Raw genomic sequence first — 19,960 nt, forward strand, 5'->3', positions numbered from 1 at the left:
GTTCCCTTCTGGACAGAATTTGTCATTCATTCCACTGGGAGCACGCTGGTCCTCCCCTCTATAGGGGTGCTCACCACATGGTTCAACACAAAGCCTGTCTGGCTCCTCTGCTGGACCTGAGTTCCTGGGCACTTTGGCTTCCCCAGAGCCTGGCATGGGTCTGGCATAGGGCTGAATAAATGAAATATGCTGGCAGTTAGAGTGAAGGAATGAATAAATGAATGGATGGATGGAGGGGAGGGCAGAGGATGGGTGGATGGGAGAATGGGTGAATAAATGTGGGGGGTGGGTGCATGAACAGATGGATGGATTCCTGAAGGAATGAATAAATGAATGGATGGATGGAGGGGAGGGCAGAGGATGGGTGGATGGGAGAATGGGTGAATAAATGTGGGGGTGGGTGCATGAACAGATGGATGGATTCCTGATAGAGTCAGGGGATGATGATGAGGAGGAGGTCACCTTATCAAGAAAGTGTGTGCTTCCCCAGCTCCATCCTCTAGAACAGTTTTCATTTTAAGGGTCCCACTTCCTTCCGTAAGCTTAGGTCCCTGCGGGATAGATACAGAGAGTTCTGGGTCTCTCTTCTTCCCTTAGCTCTAGGCTTAGCATTTTTAGGGGGTTCACATGAGGCAGAAGTGGCTAAAATACACTGAGTTCCCACTATGGGTCTAAAACCAGGCTAGACATTTTTACAGATGTGGCCTTGTTTAATAAAAACAGCACCCCAGTTCTGTGAAATTTGTTCTATTATCTCATTTTTACAGCTAAGAAAATGGGCTCAGAGACACTAAGTGAATTGTCTAAGGTCATACAGCTAATGTCTAGCAAAGGATGGGATTTGAACTTAAAACCTACTCAAGGAGCCAGGGCTGGATGGGCTAGAGATCAAGTGACACCGAGGAACCAGAGGCCGGGATGGCGAGCAGTAGGGCCAGCCCTGCTCTGGATACAGGGGCTCTGAGTTCTAGTCCTGGCCTGGCCTCTTTTACTGGCAGACAGTGGGTGAGACTTTGCCCATCTCCAAGCCTCAGCGTCCACGCGTGGATCTGCTGCCCCTCGGGGGTCTCTTCCAAGTCAATGTTGCAGAAATAGAGGTGGATGTAAGGAGCTCCTGGCCCTTCCTTGGGACGTCCCCTCCTTTCTCTGCCAGCTAGTGACCAAAGGGCAGGACTGCCCATTAGATAATAGTTAACTAGGTCTGAGGTCCCATCTATAAGGAGGCCACCGAGCTGGCCAAGATTCCACAGGATGCAGTGGGTAAAGGTGCTGGGAGGGGTGGTGGGGGCCGCTGCCCTCTTGGGGCTGGGGATCATTGTGGGTCACTTTGCCATCCCCAAGGGGGCTGACTCACCAGCCCCCAGTGCCTCAGCCTCCCAGGACCTGGACCTGAAGATCCTCGAGACCGTCATAGAACAGCTAGATGCCAACAGGATCCGGGAGAACCTTCGGTGAGAGGCCTGCCTTTGCACCTCTCCCGTGTGCCAGAGGCCCCTCCCTGACCCTGGACCCACCCCTCTCTCGCCCACCCTGCAGAGAACTCTCCAAGGAGCCACATCTGGCCACCACCCCCCGGGATGAGGCGCTGGTGCAGCTGCTGCTGCAGCGCTGGCAGGACCCGGAGTCAGGCCTGGACTCAGCCAGGACCACTGAGTATGAGGTGCTGCTGTCCTTCCCCAGCGGGGAGCAGCCCAACCGTGTGGCTGTGGGTGAGTTCCGGCCCTGGCTCCGGGATGCCTGTGGGCTGGGGCAGCCGCCGGGCCCGGCTCCGACACAGCCCTCTCTCAACAGTGAACTCCACTGGGGCCATCCTCTTCTCCTGCCGACACAGTGAAGAGAACCTGACTGGGGAGCAGGGGGGCCCCAACGTGGTGCCGCCCTATGCTGCCTATGCTCCCCCCGGAACCCCGCAGGTGGGCCTGGGATGCCCCCTTCCCACTGCTGGCCCAATTCCCCCTTGTTCCCACCTCAGCTGCTCCCATCCTGACCCCAGGGGCTGTTGAGAAATGCCTCAACTGGGGCGCAGCCCCCACCCAGAATGTACTCGCTTCCACACTCCATTACTACTCCTTTTGCCCATCGCTTAGTCATTCAACAAACACTAACGGGCCCTGCTCCAGGCCTGGCCTGATACAGGGTACCTGGACACAGAGCACAGAGAAAACCAGGTGTGACTTGGTCTTGGGGAGCTGAGAAGCTCTGGGTAGGGTAGGGGGGCGGGATCTAAACCCTTCATCCTGCCATTCAGCCTTTCTCTCTCTTTCCTGGGCCTGGCTTCAAGTCACCTTCTCTTGGGAGTAGGGCCCGCTCGTCTATGCCAACCAGGGCTCGGAAGAAGACTTCAAGGAACTGCAGAACAAGGGAGTCAAACTCCAAGATAGCATCGTCTTGACCCGCTATGGGGGTGTAGGGCGCGGGGCTAAGGTAAGCAGCAGCCCCCAGTGCAAGGGGCTGGGTGGGGAGAGGGGCCGGCAGCAGGCAGGAGGAGTGAGGGGAAGGGGATGAGCAGTGCTGAGTGGGGCACCAAGCCCTGGGCTTGGGGCAGAAGAAGGGGGTGATTCCTCCTTCCACCCACGATGGCTGCTGTGGGACTCCGCCCACCCAGGTTCTAGTCCATGGGTAGGCCCAAAGAATACTTCTGTGCTATGTAACCATGGGTGCCTCCCCCAACATCCCTGAGCCTTGGGAAATAAAGGAATTGGGGAAATTTTTCAGCTTTCATATTCTGGAAGTCTAAGTCCTCCTGTGAATATCTCCTGTGAAATTCTCCTGAATATTTGACTTAAATCCCTCCTATTGTCCCCTCCCACCCACCAGTTTGCTTCATTTCAATACAGAATTTTGACGGAGGATTCCATGCCTATTGCTATTTATTATTATTTTATTTTTTTTTTTTTAGCTGCACTGGGTCATGGTTGCTTGGTGCTGGCTTTCCCTAGTTGCGGGAGCAGGGTGGGAGGCTATTCTCCATTGTGGTGCAGGTGACTTCTCCCGTTGTCTAGCACCAGCCCCAGGGCACTTGAGCTTCAGTGGTTTCAATGCATGGCTCCACAGTTGTGGCTTAAGGGCTTACTTGCCCTGCTGCATGTGGAATCTTCCAGACCAATGTCCCCTGCATTGCAAGGCAGATTCTTAACCACTGGACTACTAGGGAAGCCCTGTCTATGGTTTTTAAATGTTTATTTACTTACTTATTTTAAATATTAAAAGGTATATAACAAGAGATGGGGCTAGGGAATTAGTGTTTAGGGGGTTAAGAGCTTCAAATTTGCAAAATGAAGAGCGTTCTGGAGATAAATGGAGGTGATGGTAGCACAGTAATAGAAATGTGCTTAATGCCACTGAACTGTACTTTTTTTTTCCTTAATATTTATTTGTTTGGCTGTCCTGGGTCTTAGTTGTGGCACTCGGTACTCTTTAGCTGCAGAATGTGAACTCAGTTGTGGCATGTGGGATCTAGTCCCTGAACTGTACACTTAGATACTAAATTTTATGTTATGTGTATTCATCACAGTTTTTTCTACAATAATAGTAAAACATATTTATCAGTTTTCAGAATCAATAGCTAGAAAAAAATAAAAGATTATAATTGCAAGCCATAATGAGAATATGATTAACCTAACAATATAAAGCATCTGCCTGCAATGTGGGAGACCTGGGTTCAATCCCTGGGTTGGGAGGATCCTCTGGAGAAAGAAATGGCAACCCACTCCAGTATTCTTGCCTGGAGAATCCCATGGACAGAGGAACCTGGTGGGCTACAGTCCATGGGGTCGCAAAGAGTCGGACACAACTGAGTGACTTAACTTTCTAACTTTCTAACAATATAAAATAATTACATACAATTTGGGGGGTCAAGCAGAGTGATGTGGTAAGTGGAAGTGCGTACATGCACAAGTATGCCACCCAGCCAGTCTATATCTCTTGGTTGGTGCATTTAATCCATTTACATTTAAGGTTATTACTGACATGTATGATCCTATTACCATTGTCTTAATTGTCTTGGGTTTATTTTGTGTTGATCTTTTCCATCTGTTGTGTTTCCTACCTAGAGAAGTTTCTTTAGCATTTGTTGTAAAGCTGGTTTGGTGGTGCTGAATTATCTTAACTCTTGCTTGTCTGGAAAGCTTTTGACTTCTCCAACAATATGAATGAGAGTCTTGGTGAATATGGTATTCTTGGTTGTAGGTTCTTCCCTTTCATCACTTTAAATGTATCATGCCATTCCCTTCTGGCTTGTAGAGTTTCTGTTGAGATATCAGCTGATAACCTGATGGGAGTTCCCATGTATGTTATTTATCAATTTCCCCTTGTTGCTTTTTAAAAATATATATATAATATTTATTTATTTGGCTGCCCCAGGTCTTAGTTGCAGCACATGAGATCTTCAGTCTTCATTGCAGTCTATGGGGTCTTTAGTTTCCGTGTGCACACTCTTAGTTGTGGCATATGGGATCTTTGTTCCCTCACCAGGGGTCTAACCTGGGCCCCCTGCATTGGGAGCGAGGGGTCCTAGCCCCTGAACCACCAGAGAAGTTCCTTCCTTGTTGCTTTTAATATTTTATCTTTGTCTTTAATTTTTGTCAGCTTGATTACTATGTGGTTCAGTGTGTTCCTCCTTGGATTTATCCTGCCTGGCACTCTCTGTGCTTCCTGGACTTGGTTGACTATTTCCTTTCCCATGTTAGGGAAGTTTTCAGATATTTTCTCAGGTCTTTTCTTTCTTTCTTCTCTTTCTGGGACCCCTATAATACAATTGTTGGTGCCTTTAATGTTATCCCAGAGGTCTCTTAGGCTGTTTTCTTTTCTTTTTTTTTTTTTCATTCTTTTTTCTATATTCTATTCTCTGGCAGTGATTTCCATATTCTATCCTCCAGGTCATTTATCTGTTCTTCTGCCTCAATTATTCTGCTAGTGATTCTTTCTAGTGTATTATTCATCTCTGTTTCTTTGTTCTTTCGTTCTTCTAGTTTCTTGCATCTTCTCCATTTTCCCAAGATCCTGGATCATCTTCACTATCATTATTCTGAATTCTTTTTCTGGAAGGTTACCTAACTCCACTTAATTTAATTGTTTTTCTGGAGCTTTATCTTGTCCCTTCATCTGGGATGTAACTTTCTGTTTTTTCATCTTGATTAACTTTCTGAAATGTGGTTTTTGTTCTAACCAATTGTGGTTCTTTTAGCTTCTTTTGTCTGCCCTCTGATGGAAGAGGCTAAGAGTTTTGTGTAAGCTTCCTTATGAGAAGGACTGAGTCTTGCTCTGGTGGGCAGGGCTGTGCTCAGTAAAGCTTTCAGATCAGATCAGTCGCTCAGTCATGTCCGACTCTTTGTGACCCCATGAATCGCAGCACGCCAGGCCTCTCTGTCCATCACCAACTCCCGGAGTTCACTCAGACTCACGTCCATTAAGTCAGTGATGCCACCCAGCCATCTTATCCTCTGTTGTCCCTTTCTCCTCCTGCCCTCAATCCCTCTCAGCATCAGAGTCTTTTCCAATGAGTCAACTCTTCGCATGAGGTGGCCAAAGTACTGGAGTTTCAGCTTCAGCATCATTCCCTCCAAAGAAATCCCAGGGCTGATCTCCTTCAGAATGGACTGGTTGGATCTCCTTGCAATCCAAGGGACTCTCAAGAGTCTTCTCCAACACCACAGTTCAAAAGCATCAATCCTTCGATGCTCAGCATTCTTCACAATCCAACTCTCACATCCATACATGACCACAGGAAAAACCATAGCCTTGACTAGACGGACCTTTGTTGGCAAAGTAATGTCTCTGCTTTTGAATATGCTATCTAGGTTGGTCATAACTTTCCTTCCAAGGAGTAAGCGTCTTTTAATTTCATGGCTGTAGTCACCATCTGCAGTGATTTTGGAGCCCAGAAAAATAAAGTCTGATACTGTTTCCACTGTTTCCCCATCTATTTCCCATGAAGTGATGGGACCGGATGCCATGATCTTTGTTTTCTGAATATTGAGCTTTAAGCCAACTTTTTCACTCTCCACTTTCACTTTCATCAAGAGGCTTTTGAGTTCCTCTTCACTTTCTGCCATAAGGGTGGTGTCATCTGCATATCTGAGGTGATTGATATTTCTCCCGGCAATCTTGATTCCAGCTTGTGTTTCTTCCAGTCCAGCATTTCTCATGATGTACTCTGCATAGAAGTTAAATAAGCAGGGTGACAATATACAGCCTTGACGTACTCCTTTTCCTATTTGGAACCAGTCTGTTGTTCCATATCCAGTTCTAACTGTTGCTTCCTGACCTGCATACAAATTTCTCAAGAGGCAGGTCAGGTGGTCTGGTATTCCCATCTCTTTCAGAATTTCCCACAGATTATCGTGATCCACACAGTCAAAGGCTTTGGCATAGTCAATAAAGCAGAAATAGATGCTTTTCTGGAACTCTCTTGACTTTTCCATGATCCAGCGGATGTTGGCAATTTGATCTCTGGTTCCTCTGCCTTTTCTAAAACCAGCTTGAACATCAGGAAGTTCAGGGTTCACATATTGCTGAAGCCTGGCTTGGAGAATTTTGAGCATTACTTTACTAGCGTGTGAGATGAGTACAATTGTGTGATAGTTTGAGCATTCTTTGGCATTGCCTTTCTTTGGGATTGAAATGAAAACTGACCTTTTCCAGTCCTGTGGCCACTGCTGAGTTTTCCAAATTTGCTGGCATATTGAGTGCAGCACTTTCACAGCATCATCTTTCAGGATTTGGAATAGCTCAACTGGAATTCTATCACCTCCACTAGCTTTGTTCGTAGTGATGCTTTCTAAGGCCCACTTGACTTCACATTCCAGGATGTCTGGCTCTAGGTCAGTGATCACACCATTGTGATTATCTGTGTCGTGAAGATCTTTTTTGTACAGTTCTTCGGTGTATTCTTGTCACCTCTTCTTAATATCTTCTGCTTCTGTTAGGTCCATACCATTTCTGTCCTTTATCGAGCCCATCTTTGCATGAAATTTTCCCTTGGTATCTCTGATTTTCTTGAAGAGATCTCTAGTCTTTCCCATTCTGTTGTTTTCCTCTATTTCTTTGCATTGATCGCTGAAGAAGGCTTTCTTATCTCTTCTTGCTATTCTTTGGAACTCTGCATTCAGATGCTTATATCTTTCCTTTTCTCCTTTGCTTTTCACTTCTCTTCTTTTCACAGGTATTTGTAAGGCCTCCCCAGACAGCCATTTTGCTTTTTTGCATTTCTTTTCCATGGGGATGGTCTTGATCCCTGTCTCCTGTACAATGTCACGAACCTCATTCCATAGTTCATCAGGCACTCTATCTATCAGATCTAGGCCCTTAAATCTATTTCTCACTTCCACTGTATAATCATAAGGGATTTGATTTAGGTCATACCTGAATGGTCTAGTGGTTTTCCCTACTTTATTCAATTTAAGTTTGAATTTGGCAATAAGGAGTTCATGGTCTGAGCCACAGTCAGCTCCTGGTCTTGTTTCTGCTGACTGTATAGAGCTTCTCCATCTTTGGCTGCAAAGAATATAATCAATCTGATTTCAGTGTTGACCATCTGGTGATGTCCATGTATACAGTCTTCTCTTGTGTTGTTGGAAGAGGGTGTTTGTTATGACCAGTGCATTTTCTTGGCCAAACTCTATTAGTCTTTGCCCTGCTTCATTCCGTATTCCAAGGCCAAATTTGCCTGTTACTCCAGGTGTTTCTTGACTTCCTACTTTTGCATTCCAGTCCCCTATAATGAAAAGGACATCTTTTTGGGTGTTAGTTCTAAAAGGTCTTGTAAGTCTTCATAGAACCGTTCAACTTCAGCTTCTTCAGCGTTACTGGTTGGGGCATAGACTTGGATTACTGTGATATTGAATGGTTTGCCTTGGAAACGAACAGAGATCATTCTGTCGTTTTTGAGATTGCATCCAAGTACTGCATTTCGGACTCTTTTGTTGACCATGATGGCTACTCCATTTCTTCTGAAGGATTCCTGCCAGCAGTAGTAGATATAATGGCCATCTGAATTAAATTCACCCATTCCAGTCCTTTTGAGTTCGCTGATTCCTAGAATGTTGACGTTCACTCTTGCCATCTCTTGTTTGACAACTTGCAATTTGCCTTGATTCATGTAAAGCTTTAATCCAGTTATTTGCTAATGGGTGGGGTTGCACTCCCTCCCTGTTAGTTGTTTGGCCCAAGAGGACCTAGCCCTGGGGCCTGTGGGCTCTATGATAGGGTTAATGGCAACCTCCAAGACAGCTTATATGAAAGGGGGTCTTCTAGGAGTGCTCCTGCCAGTGTCCCCATCCCTTGGTGAGCCCCTGCTGACCATCGCCTCCACAGGAGACCCTGCAATACTAACAAGTGGTTCCGTCTCCTGTGGGGTCACTGCTCCTTTCCTCTGGGTCTTGGTGCCCACAAATTTTGTTTATGCCCTCCAAGACTGGAGTCTGTTTCACCCAGTCCTGTGGAACTCCTATAATCAAATCCCGCTGGCCTTCAAGGTCAGATTCCCTAGGGGTTTCCAGTCCCTTTGTCAGATCCCCAGGCTGGGAAGCCTGACGTGGGGCTCAGAACCTTCGCAACAGGGGGAGAACTTCTTTGGTATATTGTGTTCTCATTTGTGGGTCACCCACACGGAGGGTATGGGATTTGATTTAGTCGTGATTGTGCCCCTCCTACCCTCTCATTGCAGCATCTTCTTTGTCTTTGGAAGCAGGGTATCTTTTTTTGATGGGTTCCAGCGTCCTCCTGTTGATGGTTGTTCAACAGATAGTTGTGATTTTGGTGCTCTCACCGGAGGAGATGAGTGCATATCCTTCTACTCCACCATTTTGAACCAGAAGCCCTCTCATCACAATTTTAAAAGAAGTAAAAATAAATACCTATGTACATACATACATAAAAGGAGTGCCCTTGATAAGAGCTGGTGGGAAAAAAAAAGAAAGGAAAGGGGAACAGGTGTAGTAAAATGATACAGACAGTGAAACTCTCAGCTTTTAAAAAAACATATAGAATGAAAAAAGTTTTCTCATAATGCTCCCTCCAAAGAGGTAGCTTTGTTTGTTTGTTTATGGAATGTGATCCAGAGTTTCCTTGGGAAGAAGAATATATGAAGGTATATTCTTCTTTCTCTTTTTTTTTATATAAAAATAGTGTACAATACCCACTGTTCTGAACTGTGCTGTTTTCATATTAATATATCTTAGAAGAAATTCCCTGGTGGTCCAGCAGTTAGGACTCCTTGTTTCTACTTCAGGGGGCCCAATTTCCATCCCTGGTTGAGAAACTAAGATACCGAAAGCCACTCAGCCTGGCAAAACAAAACAAAACAAAACAAAACAAAAAAACCAACCCCAAACCAAACAACCAAACAAAAAGTCATCCTGGAGATCATTCTCAAGTGGTACATAAACTCTGTCCTTGATCTTCTTTTTTAATGTACTGTTTTGTTTTCATTGACTTAAAATATACGTAACATAAACTTTACTATGTTAACCATTCTTTAATGGGCCTTTGTTGCTGTGAGGGCTTTTCTCTGGTTGCAGTGAGGACGGCTTCTCATTACAGTAGCTTCTCTTATTGCAGCTCCTGGGATTTAGGGCACAGGCTCAACAGATGTGTCACACAGGCTTAGTTTCTCTGAGGCATGTGTGATCTTCCTAGTTCAAGGACTGAACCCGTGTCCCCTGCATTGGCAGGCAGATTCTTTACCACTGAGCCACTAGGGAAGCCCAGTGAACTGTTTTTTAAATGTACGTTGCAATTAAGAACATTCACAGTGTCAAAAAAAAAAAAAAAAAAAAAATTCACAGTGTCGTGCAGCCATCACTACGACCCATTTCCAGATTGCTTTCATGGTTCCAAGTGAAACTCTGTACCCATTTAACACCCTTATTCTCCCTCTGCAGCCCCTAGTAACCTGTATTTGAGTTTCTTAGCCTATTCTAGGAAGCTCACGTAAGAGGAATCATGCAATATTTGCCTTTTCATGTCTGGCTTCCTTCACTTAGCACAATGTTTTGAGGTTCATTGATGTATCAGAGCTTCACTCCTTTTTAAGACAGTAATTTACGTTTGCATGCTGTATACTGGGTTTTGCTTATCTGTACATCAGTGACGGAGAGTTGAGTTGTTTCTATCTTTTGGCTACTACGAATAGTGCTTGTATGAATAGGGGTGTAGGAGCATACTCTCCTTCCTTCTTACAGCTGTATGTTGCTCCTCTGCAGGGTACCTCAGTCTCACGGCCCCACTGATGAGCCGTTGTCTACACTCAGCAGTCTTCTGCTGTCTCAAGCAGCACTGCAACAAATGACTTGCATAAGAGTCATCTTGCTGGGAGGAAGGCAGACCTGTACTGGCTTCCACAGTGATGAAGGGAAGAAGAGGAGCAATGTGAGATGTGCCCCCCTTTCACCTCCCTTCCCTAAACACAGCCTCCTCTGCTTCCTGCAGGCTGTGAATGCTGCCAAGTACGGGGTGGCTGGAGTGCTAGTGTACACGGACCCCAAAGACATCAACGACGGGAAGAGCTTGCCAAATGAGACCTTCCCACACTCCTGGTGCCTGCCTCCCTCGGGCGTGGAGCGAGGCTCCTACTTCGAGTATTTTGGGGACCCCTTGACTCCTTACCTTCCAGCTACGCCCTCCTCCTTCCGCCTAAACTCTGACAATGCCTCTGGATTTCCCCCAATTCCCATTCAGCCCATTGGCTTCGAGGATGCACAAGTCCTTCTCTGGTGAGCTTGTGCCCTGGGGTCTCCTGCCCACTCTCCGGTGGTGGCCCCCAACTTCAACCCCACATCCATATTTGCTCTGAAGGGCCTCCCCCTCCTCCCCAGTAACCTTGGAGGAAACTTAGCGCCAGCTGACTGGCAGGGAGGACTGGGCTGTGACTACAATTTGGGGCCAGGCTTCCGGTCGAATGGTATCTTCCCAGAAGACGGGTAAGATGGAGTCCCCTCCTCCCCCAACGCTCCCATTCTCTTCCCTTGTTATACTTTCTTTTTTTTTTTTTTTCATGTATGTATTTATTCTTTTATTTTTGGCCGTGCTGGGTCTTCGTTGCTGCACGTAGACTTTCTCTCATTGCAGCAATCAGGGGCTGCTCTCTAGCTGTGGCGTGCCAGCTTCTCATTGTGGTGGCTTCTCTTGTTGCCAAGCACAGGCTTTCGGGCACGTGGGCTTTAGTAGATGTGGGCTCAGTAGTTGTGGCTCACAGACTCAGCTGCTCCACGGCACATGGCATCTTCCTGGACCAGGGATCAAATCGGTTCCCTTGCATTGCAAAGCGGATTCTTGACCACTGGACAACCAGGGAAGTCGGTTATGCTTCCCTGACCCTAGGCTTCCTCGCTGCTCACTTCGAGGCCTGGCCCTTCCTTTTCTCCTCTTTCCCAACCCCTCCTTGATTCCAAAACACCTGTCTTGTCCTGGGGAAGCCTGTGAATCAGTTGTGTGCTCCACAAGGCTCTGTGGAGTCCCCCGACCTCACCTTGGACCTCCGTTCTTCAGCCACCCTCTCTCTTGAACGCACCAAGCTCCTTCCCAAATCAGGGCCTCTGGACTTGCTGTTCCGGCTGATGGAACACTCTTCCCCAAGCTCTGCCATTCCTGGCCTGCCCTAACACCCCACCTGCCACCAGGCACCTTGTCAGTGTCCCCCCAAGCTCCCTCACTGCCTGCAGTTGCTCACTTCCTTGGGGTCTGGCTGCTCCAGGAGAGGGAGATCCGACGAGGGTGGGGTCCATGTCTGTCTCAGCCATTGCCCAAAGCTGGTACGATGCTGACATACACTAAGTATCCAGTAACCGAGTGAGTACAAAGGAGAATTGGAGTCAGAAGAGCTGGGCTCTAGCCTCGCTGTCTCTCCTGGTATTTCCAAGCAGGTGACTTTTCCAGGTTCCTTTCTGACTCTGGGCCTCAGGTTTTCCTGCATTTTGGAGGGGGAGTGGGCGGTGCCGAGACTCCTGTCCCCTTCCAGCCAGGTGAACGTGAGTGTCCACAACCGTCTGGAGCTGCGGAACTCCTCCAATGTCCTGGGGATCATCCGCGGGGCTGTGGAGCCAGGTGAGCGCCTCCTCACGGCTCCCGGCGCCCCCAGCACCCCGCCCAACCCTGGGCGCTGCTGACCACGCCCCCTCGGCCCCGCCTGGCTGCCCCGCCCACCCATGCTCCTCTGAAGTTTCTGACTCTGCTCCTCCTGCCAGACCGCTACGTGCTATATGGAAACCACCGGGACAGCTGGGTTCACGGGGCCGTGGACCCCAGCACTGGTACTGCCGTCCTCCTGGAGCTCTCCCGCGTCCTGGGGACTCTGCTGAAGAAGGGTGAGCGGGCCGCCCTGCCTCGGTCCAGGGACTCGCTCCCCAAGAGGGCACCTAAACCCAGTCCTCCCTGAATTTTGGGCGCTGACACCCCCTCCACTCTTGCATTGGCCTGTGCCCAAGCCTAAGGGCCCTCGGGACAGACATGCATGACACTAGCCCTGGCTTCGCTCAAGCAGCCCAGTGCGGTACAGGGAACTCTTGCAATACCTTCTGAGGGTCTTCTGCACCCTTCCAGTGAAGCGAGATCAGGTGTGGTCGCGAGCAAAGCTGTGCCCAGGCTCTGCCCACGGAGAATCTCAGCTTGGTTGAGGCAGGGGGACAGACAGTCGTTAACTCTACAAACACTTCAGCCATACCTACTGTGTGCCAGGCCAGCTCTAGGCACTGGACGTCCCCCCAGAGAACCCCAGAATTCTGACTGTAATGACAACTATGAAGCATGCTATTAGGAAAAATATCTACCGGGCTTTCCAGGTGGAAGCCAGAGCTCAGGGAGGTGGCAGTTCCAGGTGGGGGTGGGGGTCCAGGTGGGAAAGAGTGGCTGCACCAGGTGGCAGAGCTGTGTGTTTCCTAAAAATAGGGACATTTTCTTTCATAACAATGCTACAATGATCAGAATCAGAAAATTAAAATTTTTTCCAGTTGTTCCAATAACTTTCAAAAATTACGTATTTATATTTTGGCTGGTCTGGGTCTTCACTGCCCCTTGAGGGCTTTCTCTGATTGCAACGTGCAGCCTTCTCTTGTTGTGCAGCACAGGGCTTAGTTACACTGAGGCATGTGAGATCTTAGTTCCCGGCCAGGGATCGGACTTGTGTCCCTTGGAAGATGGATTCTTAACCACTGGACCACCAGGGAAGTCCTTCCTTTAACATTTAGAGCAAAAGAATGTTCTGGTCCAAGAGTCAATCCAGGAGCACAGGTTGCCTGTGTAGTAATCGCATGGGTCATCTGTAATAGTTTCTTAGCTGTTCTTTCTTTCCTATCCTGATTATTTAGTTTGTTGACTGTCTCTCAATTTCGGTTTCTCGGATTAGATTCAGGTTATGCATTTTGGGCAGAAAAAAGCGTGGGAACTTTCCATTGCAAGCATATAATCATTTTATACTTAAAAAATTTTTGATTTAAAACAAAAAGATGAGAAATGATCAAAGGGGACTGAGTTGCAGCCAGAGATGGGAGTACAGCCCAGAGCACACAGTGCCATGGAGGGTGAGGGGAGTCTGAAGGAGGTGAGGGGCAAGCAAGCACTCCGAGGCTTCCAGGAGGTGACTGAGGACTGTGGCAAGAGCAGTGAGGGCATGAGGCGGAGATGGGAGCCAGCCTGCAGGAGGCTATGAGAGCGATGTGGGACGTTGGTTAAGCCCCTGGATTCTGGAGCCAGATCCTGAATTTGAACTCTGGCTCTGCTGCCTACCAGCTGTGTAACCCTGGGCAAGTCATTAAACCTCTTTGTGGCTCCATTTCGTCAATGGAGACAATGAGAGTCTGTCTCTCAAGACCTTGTAAGGACTGGCTCAATATGGATAATGCTCTAAGGACAATGTGTGTTTCATCACCAAATGAATAGGAGTAGGGGCCGGTTTTGCATAAGATGCCAGGAAGAGAGTTAGGGGATCCAGAGAGAAGAGGGGCAGGGCATTCTGGTAGAACGGACCACCGGACTGAAGGAGATTGTTGTCGGGGGTGGGGGCCAAAGTTGAGGTGTCACAGCAGAGGAGAGGCCCTGGTAAAAAGAGGGCGAAGCCTCAGCGAAGGTTTGGCCGGGGAGGTGCCAAGACCTACCTCCAATGGCCAGCTGCCCTGTGGGTTCCAGCCCTCTCTCCCTCCACATGCCCAACCTTCCCCCTAAGCCACCCCGAGATCTGGGGGATCTTGCCCTCCAGCACTTTATCCTTCTCCCCAGGCACCTGGCGTCCCCGCAGATCAATCGTGTTTGCGAGCTGGGGGGCAGAGGAGTTTGGTCTCATCGGCTCCACAGAATTCACGGAGGTGAGTGAGCCCCGCAGCTGGGCACTCGAGAGGATTCCCGGGGCGGGCCGCGCGGGGCTGACGTGGTCGGGTCCACCTGCAGGAGTTCTTCAGCAAGCTGCAGGAGCGCGCCGTGGCCTACATCAATGTGGACATCTCGGTGTTTGGTATGAGGGGCGGCAGGGCTGACTCGGGGAGCGGGGACACGAAAAGGCGGGGCCCAAATAGAGTCTTCCTTGGATCCTCTCACAGCCAATGCCACCCTGAGGGTGCAAGGCACGCCCCCGATCCAAAGCGTCGTCTTCTCCGCGGCCAAACAGGTGGAAAGGGGAGGGGCTGGGAGCGGGGTGGGAGGAGGCTTGTCGGGGGCGGGGCTACACGGGGTAGGCGGAGCTGATGCTTCGGAGAGGGGCCGGCGGTGGGACTGAGGCTGCGGGGAGGGCCTTGAAAGATCTGCAGGATTGCGCAAGGGCTGGTGCGGAGGACCTGCCTGGTTGTTGGACCTGGGGAGGGGCCAGCGGCAGACTAGATTCCCCTCCACTCAGATCTCCGCACCGGGCTCCAGCGGTCTCAGCATCTATGACAACTGGATCCGATATTACAACCGTAGCAGCTCCGTGTACGGCCTGGTCCCCAGGTGAGCCCGGGACCGGGATGGGGACCCCAGGCTGGTGAGCTGGCCCAGCGCCCTGCAGCCTGACCATATTCCTTCCCATAGTGTGGGGACTCTGGGCGCTGGCAGCGATTATGCCCCTTTCATTCACTTCTTGGGCATCTCCTCCATGGACATCGCCTACACCTATGACCGGGTAAGCAGGCACCCCTTAGTCCCCAGCCCGGGACTTTGCTCCACTAGCCCCCTCCTCTCTCGGGCTGCTCCTGTGCAAACTGCATCCATCACTCAGTAGTTGTGCTACCTCGACCAAGTTTCTTTACCTCTCTTGAGCATGTTCATCCTCATCTATATTATTTTATCAAATTTAAGACACCACTGAGTATAAGATGCACTGTTGTGATATGCATTATTCAGAAGGGAAAAAATACACGGTCAGTTGAATGCAGGATGACATTGACTGTAAGAAGCATCCTGATTTCAGAGATCTTAAAATGTGAAAAAAAGTTTGTCTCAGAGTACATTAAAAAACAGTATAAAACGGGTGATTTGAGGGTAAAATGAGATAAGGGCTGCAGAGTGCCAGACTCTTTCCCTGTTTGATGCTCCAAAATACCCTTTCTCCCCTCCATGGCCACTCTGCTCCTGAGTGGTGGAGCTGGGATGTGAATCCTCCTGTTTGACTGCAAAGCCTCAGGTTCTTCTCCTTCATGCGAAACAGGAAGCTGGCACCTGACCCAGCTCTGGACTTAGTTGTGTGACATCAGGAAGGTTACTTAACCTCTCTGAGCCCATTTCCTCCTCTGTAAGGTGGGAACACCTAGAACCTGCTTCACAGGTGTGGTGACAACTGACTTGAGATAATGGCTCTACACTGAACTCCTCCTTCCACTTCTCATCCCAAGCCTGTCACCGTGGGTCTTGTTTCCTCAGAGCAAGACCTCAGCCCGGATCTACCCCACCTACCACACAGCCTTTGACACCTTTGATTACGTGGACAAATTTTTGGACCCTGGTGAGGAAGGGGGCAAGGGGTCTCCTGCGGCGGGAGGAGGCAGGGCTGAAGGCTGAGCCTGGCCTCATCACCCTCCCCGCCAGGTTTCAGCAGCCATCAGGCCGTGGCCCGGACCGCGGGAAGCGTGCTGCTCCGGCTCAGTGACAGCCTCTTCCTGCCCCTTAACGTCAGTGACTACAGCGAGACCCTCCGCAGCTTCCTGCAGGCTGCCGAGGACCTCAGGGTCCTACTGGAGCAGCACGGCATCAGCCTCGGTATGGAGACCCCGATATTGAGGCATGGGGAGCCTTATGCCCCCAGGGCTAAGATGCTGGCTGTTCTCCCCCAGGACCTTTGGTGACTGCGGTGGAGAGGTTTGAGGGGGCAGCCACGGCATTCAACCAACGCATAGCAACACTGCAAGAGGGCACCCCCGAGTAAGCAAGGGTTGCAAGCAGGTGTCTGGGAGGGCAGCATCCAGGGCAGGATGCAGGCTGGCAGCTGGGTGGTTGTAGGGTGACCAGAAGGTCTTGTCACCCTCAGTCCCCTGCAGGTGCGGATGATCAATGACCAGCTGATGCTCTTGGAACGGACTTTCCTGAACTCACAAGCCTTCCCAGAAGAACGCTACTACAGGTGAGCCTGTCCAAAGCTCTTGGGAGGTGCAGTGAGATGAGGCTGGACAATGGGTACCCATCCAAGGGAGGAGAATGTCACTTTTGCTGGCCTTTAGAGCACAACCCAGTCCCTTGAGATGGCTGGGGAGTGAGGCTCAAAGAGGGGGAGGCAAATCAGTTAAGGTCACCCTGGGACTACAGCCTACATCGCCTCCCACTACCAGCAGAGAGGTGCATTTGTCCCTAGCTGTATACAGGAGCTGTTGCAGGCTGAAGCTCTGCTCATTCTTGGCCCCTGCATGACCTTGATCCTCCCCCATTTCTCCCTTCAGCCATGTGCTCTGGGCACCCCGCACCGGCTCTGTGGCCACGTTCCCTGGCCTGTCCAATGCCTATTCCCAGGCCAAGAACGCAGGCCACGAACCTGCAGCCTGGGCTGAGGTGCAGAGACAGCTCAGCATCGTGGTGGCAGCCCTGGAGGGCGCGGCAGCCACCCTGAGGCCTGTGGCTGACCTCTGACCCCGCCCTCATTCTTCAGCTCCCACCTACTCTCTATCCTACTCACTCCCCCTCCAGGTTTCTTTGACTATGTCCCCATCTCCCTTCATGCTAGGAAAGGGCACGACCACAGGACCCTCTCAAACTTCGGAGGGGTCCCACAAGTGTGGACGCTTGAAGGGAGTGACAAGCCCCAGATGAAAATTTCCCTCTTGCTGGATCTTGGTTGGCAGAGGGTGAACAGGAGACAGGGATGAGGGGAATGACGAAACCACCAACTGCTCTTGGTAGCAGATGAGTGAAGATGGGACGCATAATGCCAACCTTAGATGTCAACTAAGAGACACCAGAGCCACCCCCCAGTGATCAGCAGGGAAACTAAGGCCCAGGGTGGACAGGGCATAGTCCAGTTTGGGTTCCTCTTCCCCCACGGCCCCAGCACGTCTCAACTCCTCCCTGCCCTCCCCAAATAAATCAAGCCGAGCTTTTGTTCCTTGTACTGTGCGGGAATCATGAAAAAAGAAACCTGAGTGGTTCAGCCCCAGTCTCGGGGCTCTGGGAGGACCCAGTCCTCTTCATACCTCGGTTGTGGGTCTGTCCACAGCCTCATCTTCCTCCTCTGCCATGACCACGTCTTCCAGAGTGCGCCCTCCAAGTTTGTTCCCCACCAGTATCTGGCAGGTCCCGGCAGGTGGCAGCCCCTCCTCAGTGTAACGACCCCTCAGGAACACCACTCTCTCCTGTCCATCTAAGGGTAGTCCGTGGGCCTGGCACAGGTCCCGTGCCTCGTTGGGCCCATCCAGGGCCAGCAGGTGGACCATGAAGCCCAGGGGCAAGGTCTGGCCCTTGGGGGTGCTGAGTGCACGAGCAAGGCGGGCCAGGGCTCCCCGGCGGGCACGGCCCACGTGGCACTGCACAGCGCAGCTCTGAAGGTAGGGCAGCGTCCTGAGCAGGCGAAAGAGGCGGGCGGCATTGCCTTCACGGAAGGCGGAGTCAACTGCCAGGGCAGTGCGCAGGGCCGGGCAGGAACGCAGAGCTGCAGGCAGCCGCAGAACCTCGTGGAGGGCCTCTACCGAGCCTGGAGGGGCGAGAAGCGCGAATGAGGATGCTGAGTCCGGGAGCAGGCCCGCCTTCCGTGCTATCCCCTTTCAGTGGTGTCTGACTCTTGGCAACCCCATGGACTGTAGCCCACCAGGCTCCTCTGTCCATGGGATTCTCCAGGTGAGGATACTGGAGTGGGTTGCCATGACCTCCAGGGGATCTTCCCAACCCAGGGATAGAATCCCTGTCTCTTACATCTCTTACATTGGCAGGCAGGTTCTTTACCACTGGTGCCACCTGGGGAACCCATCCCCTTAGGTTTCCCCATCCCCCTCCCACCTTCATGAATCTTCAACCACCTTCTCTGGCCTTCCCCCACCCCCAACTCACTCCTCCTCCACCAGCTCCTGCTCTGGCCACGCCATATCTCAAGCAAAGCCAATCCTCCCTACCCCTTAAGGTGAAGTCGCTCAGTCGTGTCCGACTCTGCGACTCCGTGGACTGTAGCCTGCCAGGCTCCTCCGTCCATGGGATTTTCCAGGCAAGAGTACTGGAGTGGGGTGCCAGTGCCTTCACTATCTAGGTTCAACTGTCCCATTCCAACTCTATCCCCTCCACTTTCATAATGAGAAAGCCGAGACCCAGAGAAGGGAAGGGACCGGTCAGAAGGTTCATGTAGGGGCTCAGTGGATCTTGTGCAATGGCTGAGATACACATTAAGGAGACATTTAGGATGGAGAGGGAGCTAGTGGTGAGGTTTGAAAGCTTCTCCTTCCTTTCTTGGCCTCCACTGTCCCGGCCTCTGCTCTGCCGCGGGGACCCTGACTCACCCAGGTTATACAGCAGAAAGAGGCCCTGGAAGGTGGCCTGGCGGGGGTGGGGACCGGCGCCCAGCGCGTAGCAGCGGCGCAGAGAACCGAAGCTCTCCTGGACCTGGGCTTGCAGCAACATTGGGTCCACTGGCCCGTGCGTCGCGTTGGGTCCGAGCCGCGCCACCACGGCCAGCAGCACAGCCAGAGCCGATTCCAGCACCAACGCCGTCTCGACGTCGCTCGCGGTTTGCAGGGCCAAGTCCAGCCGCACCGCGCGCAACCGGTCCGCCACGAAGCTGGCCACCTCCGCGCAGGAAGCGTCGGTGCGCTCGGCCACCTCGCTAGCCAGGTAGCGCACGGTGGCCAGCAGCACGGACGGCGGACGAAGCTGACTCGGCGGGGGCCGGTTCTTCCCGGCGGCCGGCCGACTGTACTCCTTCACCGCGCGCTGCGGGTCGGCTCGGGGCCTGTCCCTGCGGCACCCCGGCACCACCTCGAAGCGGTGCAAGCGGCGCTCCTTTTCGCGCTGTGCGCGCTCGGCGGCCGGACACATGTCCAGGCACGTGCCCACGGGCAGCTCGTAGCCGGGCATAGGTGGGCTGGGGGGAAAGAACGGGCTCTCAGCATCCAGTGGACAGCGGCGGCCCCTCGCCCCATTCTGCGGGAGAGCACGCCAAGGCTGGCGAAGGCGGGGCCAACCCCTCTCGGCCCGCCTCCCCGCCCTGGTCTGAACCTTCCCCCGGCCCGTCTGGCCGCCGCAGTCCTCACCGAGTCCTGTCGCCTCCCACAGATCTCCGTGCAGGCCTCCCGAGATCCTCTGCGTTGTAGTTCAACGTCGCCAACACTGTTCCTCACGTTCAGGTCCCACTAAAGCCCAACCACAGTGCACCGCTATAGTCGGACCACTCCCATGATGCACCACTTTATAGTTCCCTTCCGCAACCAATCGCTTTGCAGGAGAGGCGGGGCAAGTGTGGAGCCACGCCTTCCCGGGCTCCCTCCCTCTAATCCCATCATTGTTTAGCTCTGAACCACCCGACCCCAGTGGGGACACCCGCTTTGGTTCCTCTTCACCCGATAACCTGACTCAGTCGGCCTTACTGCCGTTCTTT

The 19,960-nt window shown here is 51.5% G+C and overlaps 2 protein-coding genes across 2 annotated transcripts in view; one reads left to right on the plus strand and one right to left on the minus strand.

The window, feature by feature from the left end:
• SAC3D1 (SAC3 domain containing 1) overlaps positions 1-19,697 on the minus strand; it is a 36,413-nt gene extending 16,716 nt beyond the window's left edge. The window contains exons 1-3 of the mRNA XM_027532040.1: positions 19,617-19,697; positions 18,867-19,447; positions 17,577-18,073 (exon numbers count right to left, since the gene is read on the minus strand). Coding sequence (XP_027387841.1) covers positions 17,577-18,073; positions 18,867-19,440 — 1,071 coding nt within the window. The 5' untranslated portion in view covers positions 19,441-19,447; positions 19,617-19,697. The remainder of the gene's footprint in view (positions 1-17,576; positions 18,074-18,866; positions 19,448-19,616) is intronic.
• Positions 1,237-17,492, plus strand: NAALADL1 (N-acetylated alpha-linked acidic dipeptidase like 1). Its single transcript, XM_027532027.1, has 18 exons — positions 1,237-1,451; positions 1,537-1,709; positions 1,792-1,913; positions 2,302-2,424; positions 10,429-10,712; positions 10,815-10,919; positions 11,957-12,042; positions 12,183-12,302; positions 14,209-14,294; positions 14,377-14,440; positions 14,526-14,593; positions 14,819-14,910; positions 14,992-15,082; positions 15,820-15,901; positions 15,985-16,155; positions 16,230-16,317; positions 16,424-16,516; positions 16,830-17,492. Exons 1-18 carry the CDS (start codon positions 1,252-1,254, stop codon positions 17,014-17,016), a joined length of 2,235 nt encoding a protein of 744 aa, XP_027387828.1. The 5' UTR covers positions 1,237-1,251; the 3' UTR covers positions 17,017-17,492.
• Positions 19,698-19,960: the final 263 nt, after the last annotated feature.

This window comes from Bos indicus x Bos taurus, chromosome 29, assembly GCF_003369695.1.
Source record: "Bos indicus x Bos taurus breed Angus x Brahman F1 hybrid chromosome 29, Bos_hybrid_MaternalHap_v2.0, whole genome shotgun sequence".
In the NCBI taxonomy this organism is placed as follows: domain Eukaryota; kingdom Metazoa; phylum Chordata; class Mammalia; order Artiodactyla; family Bovidae; genus Bos; species Bos indicus x Bos taurus.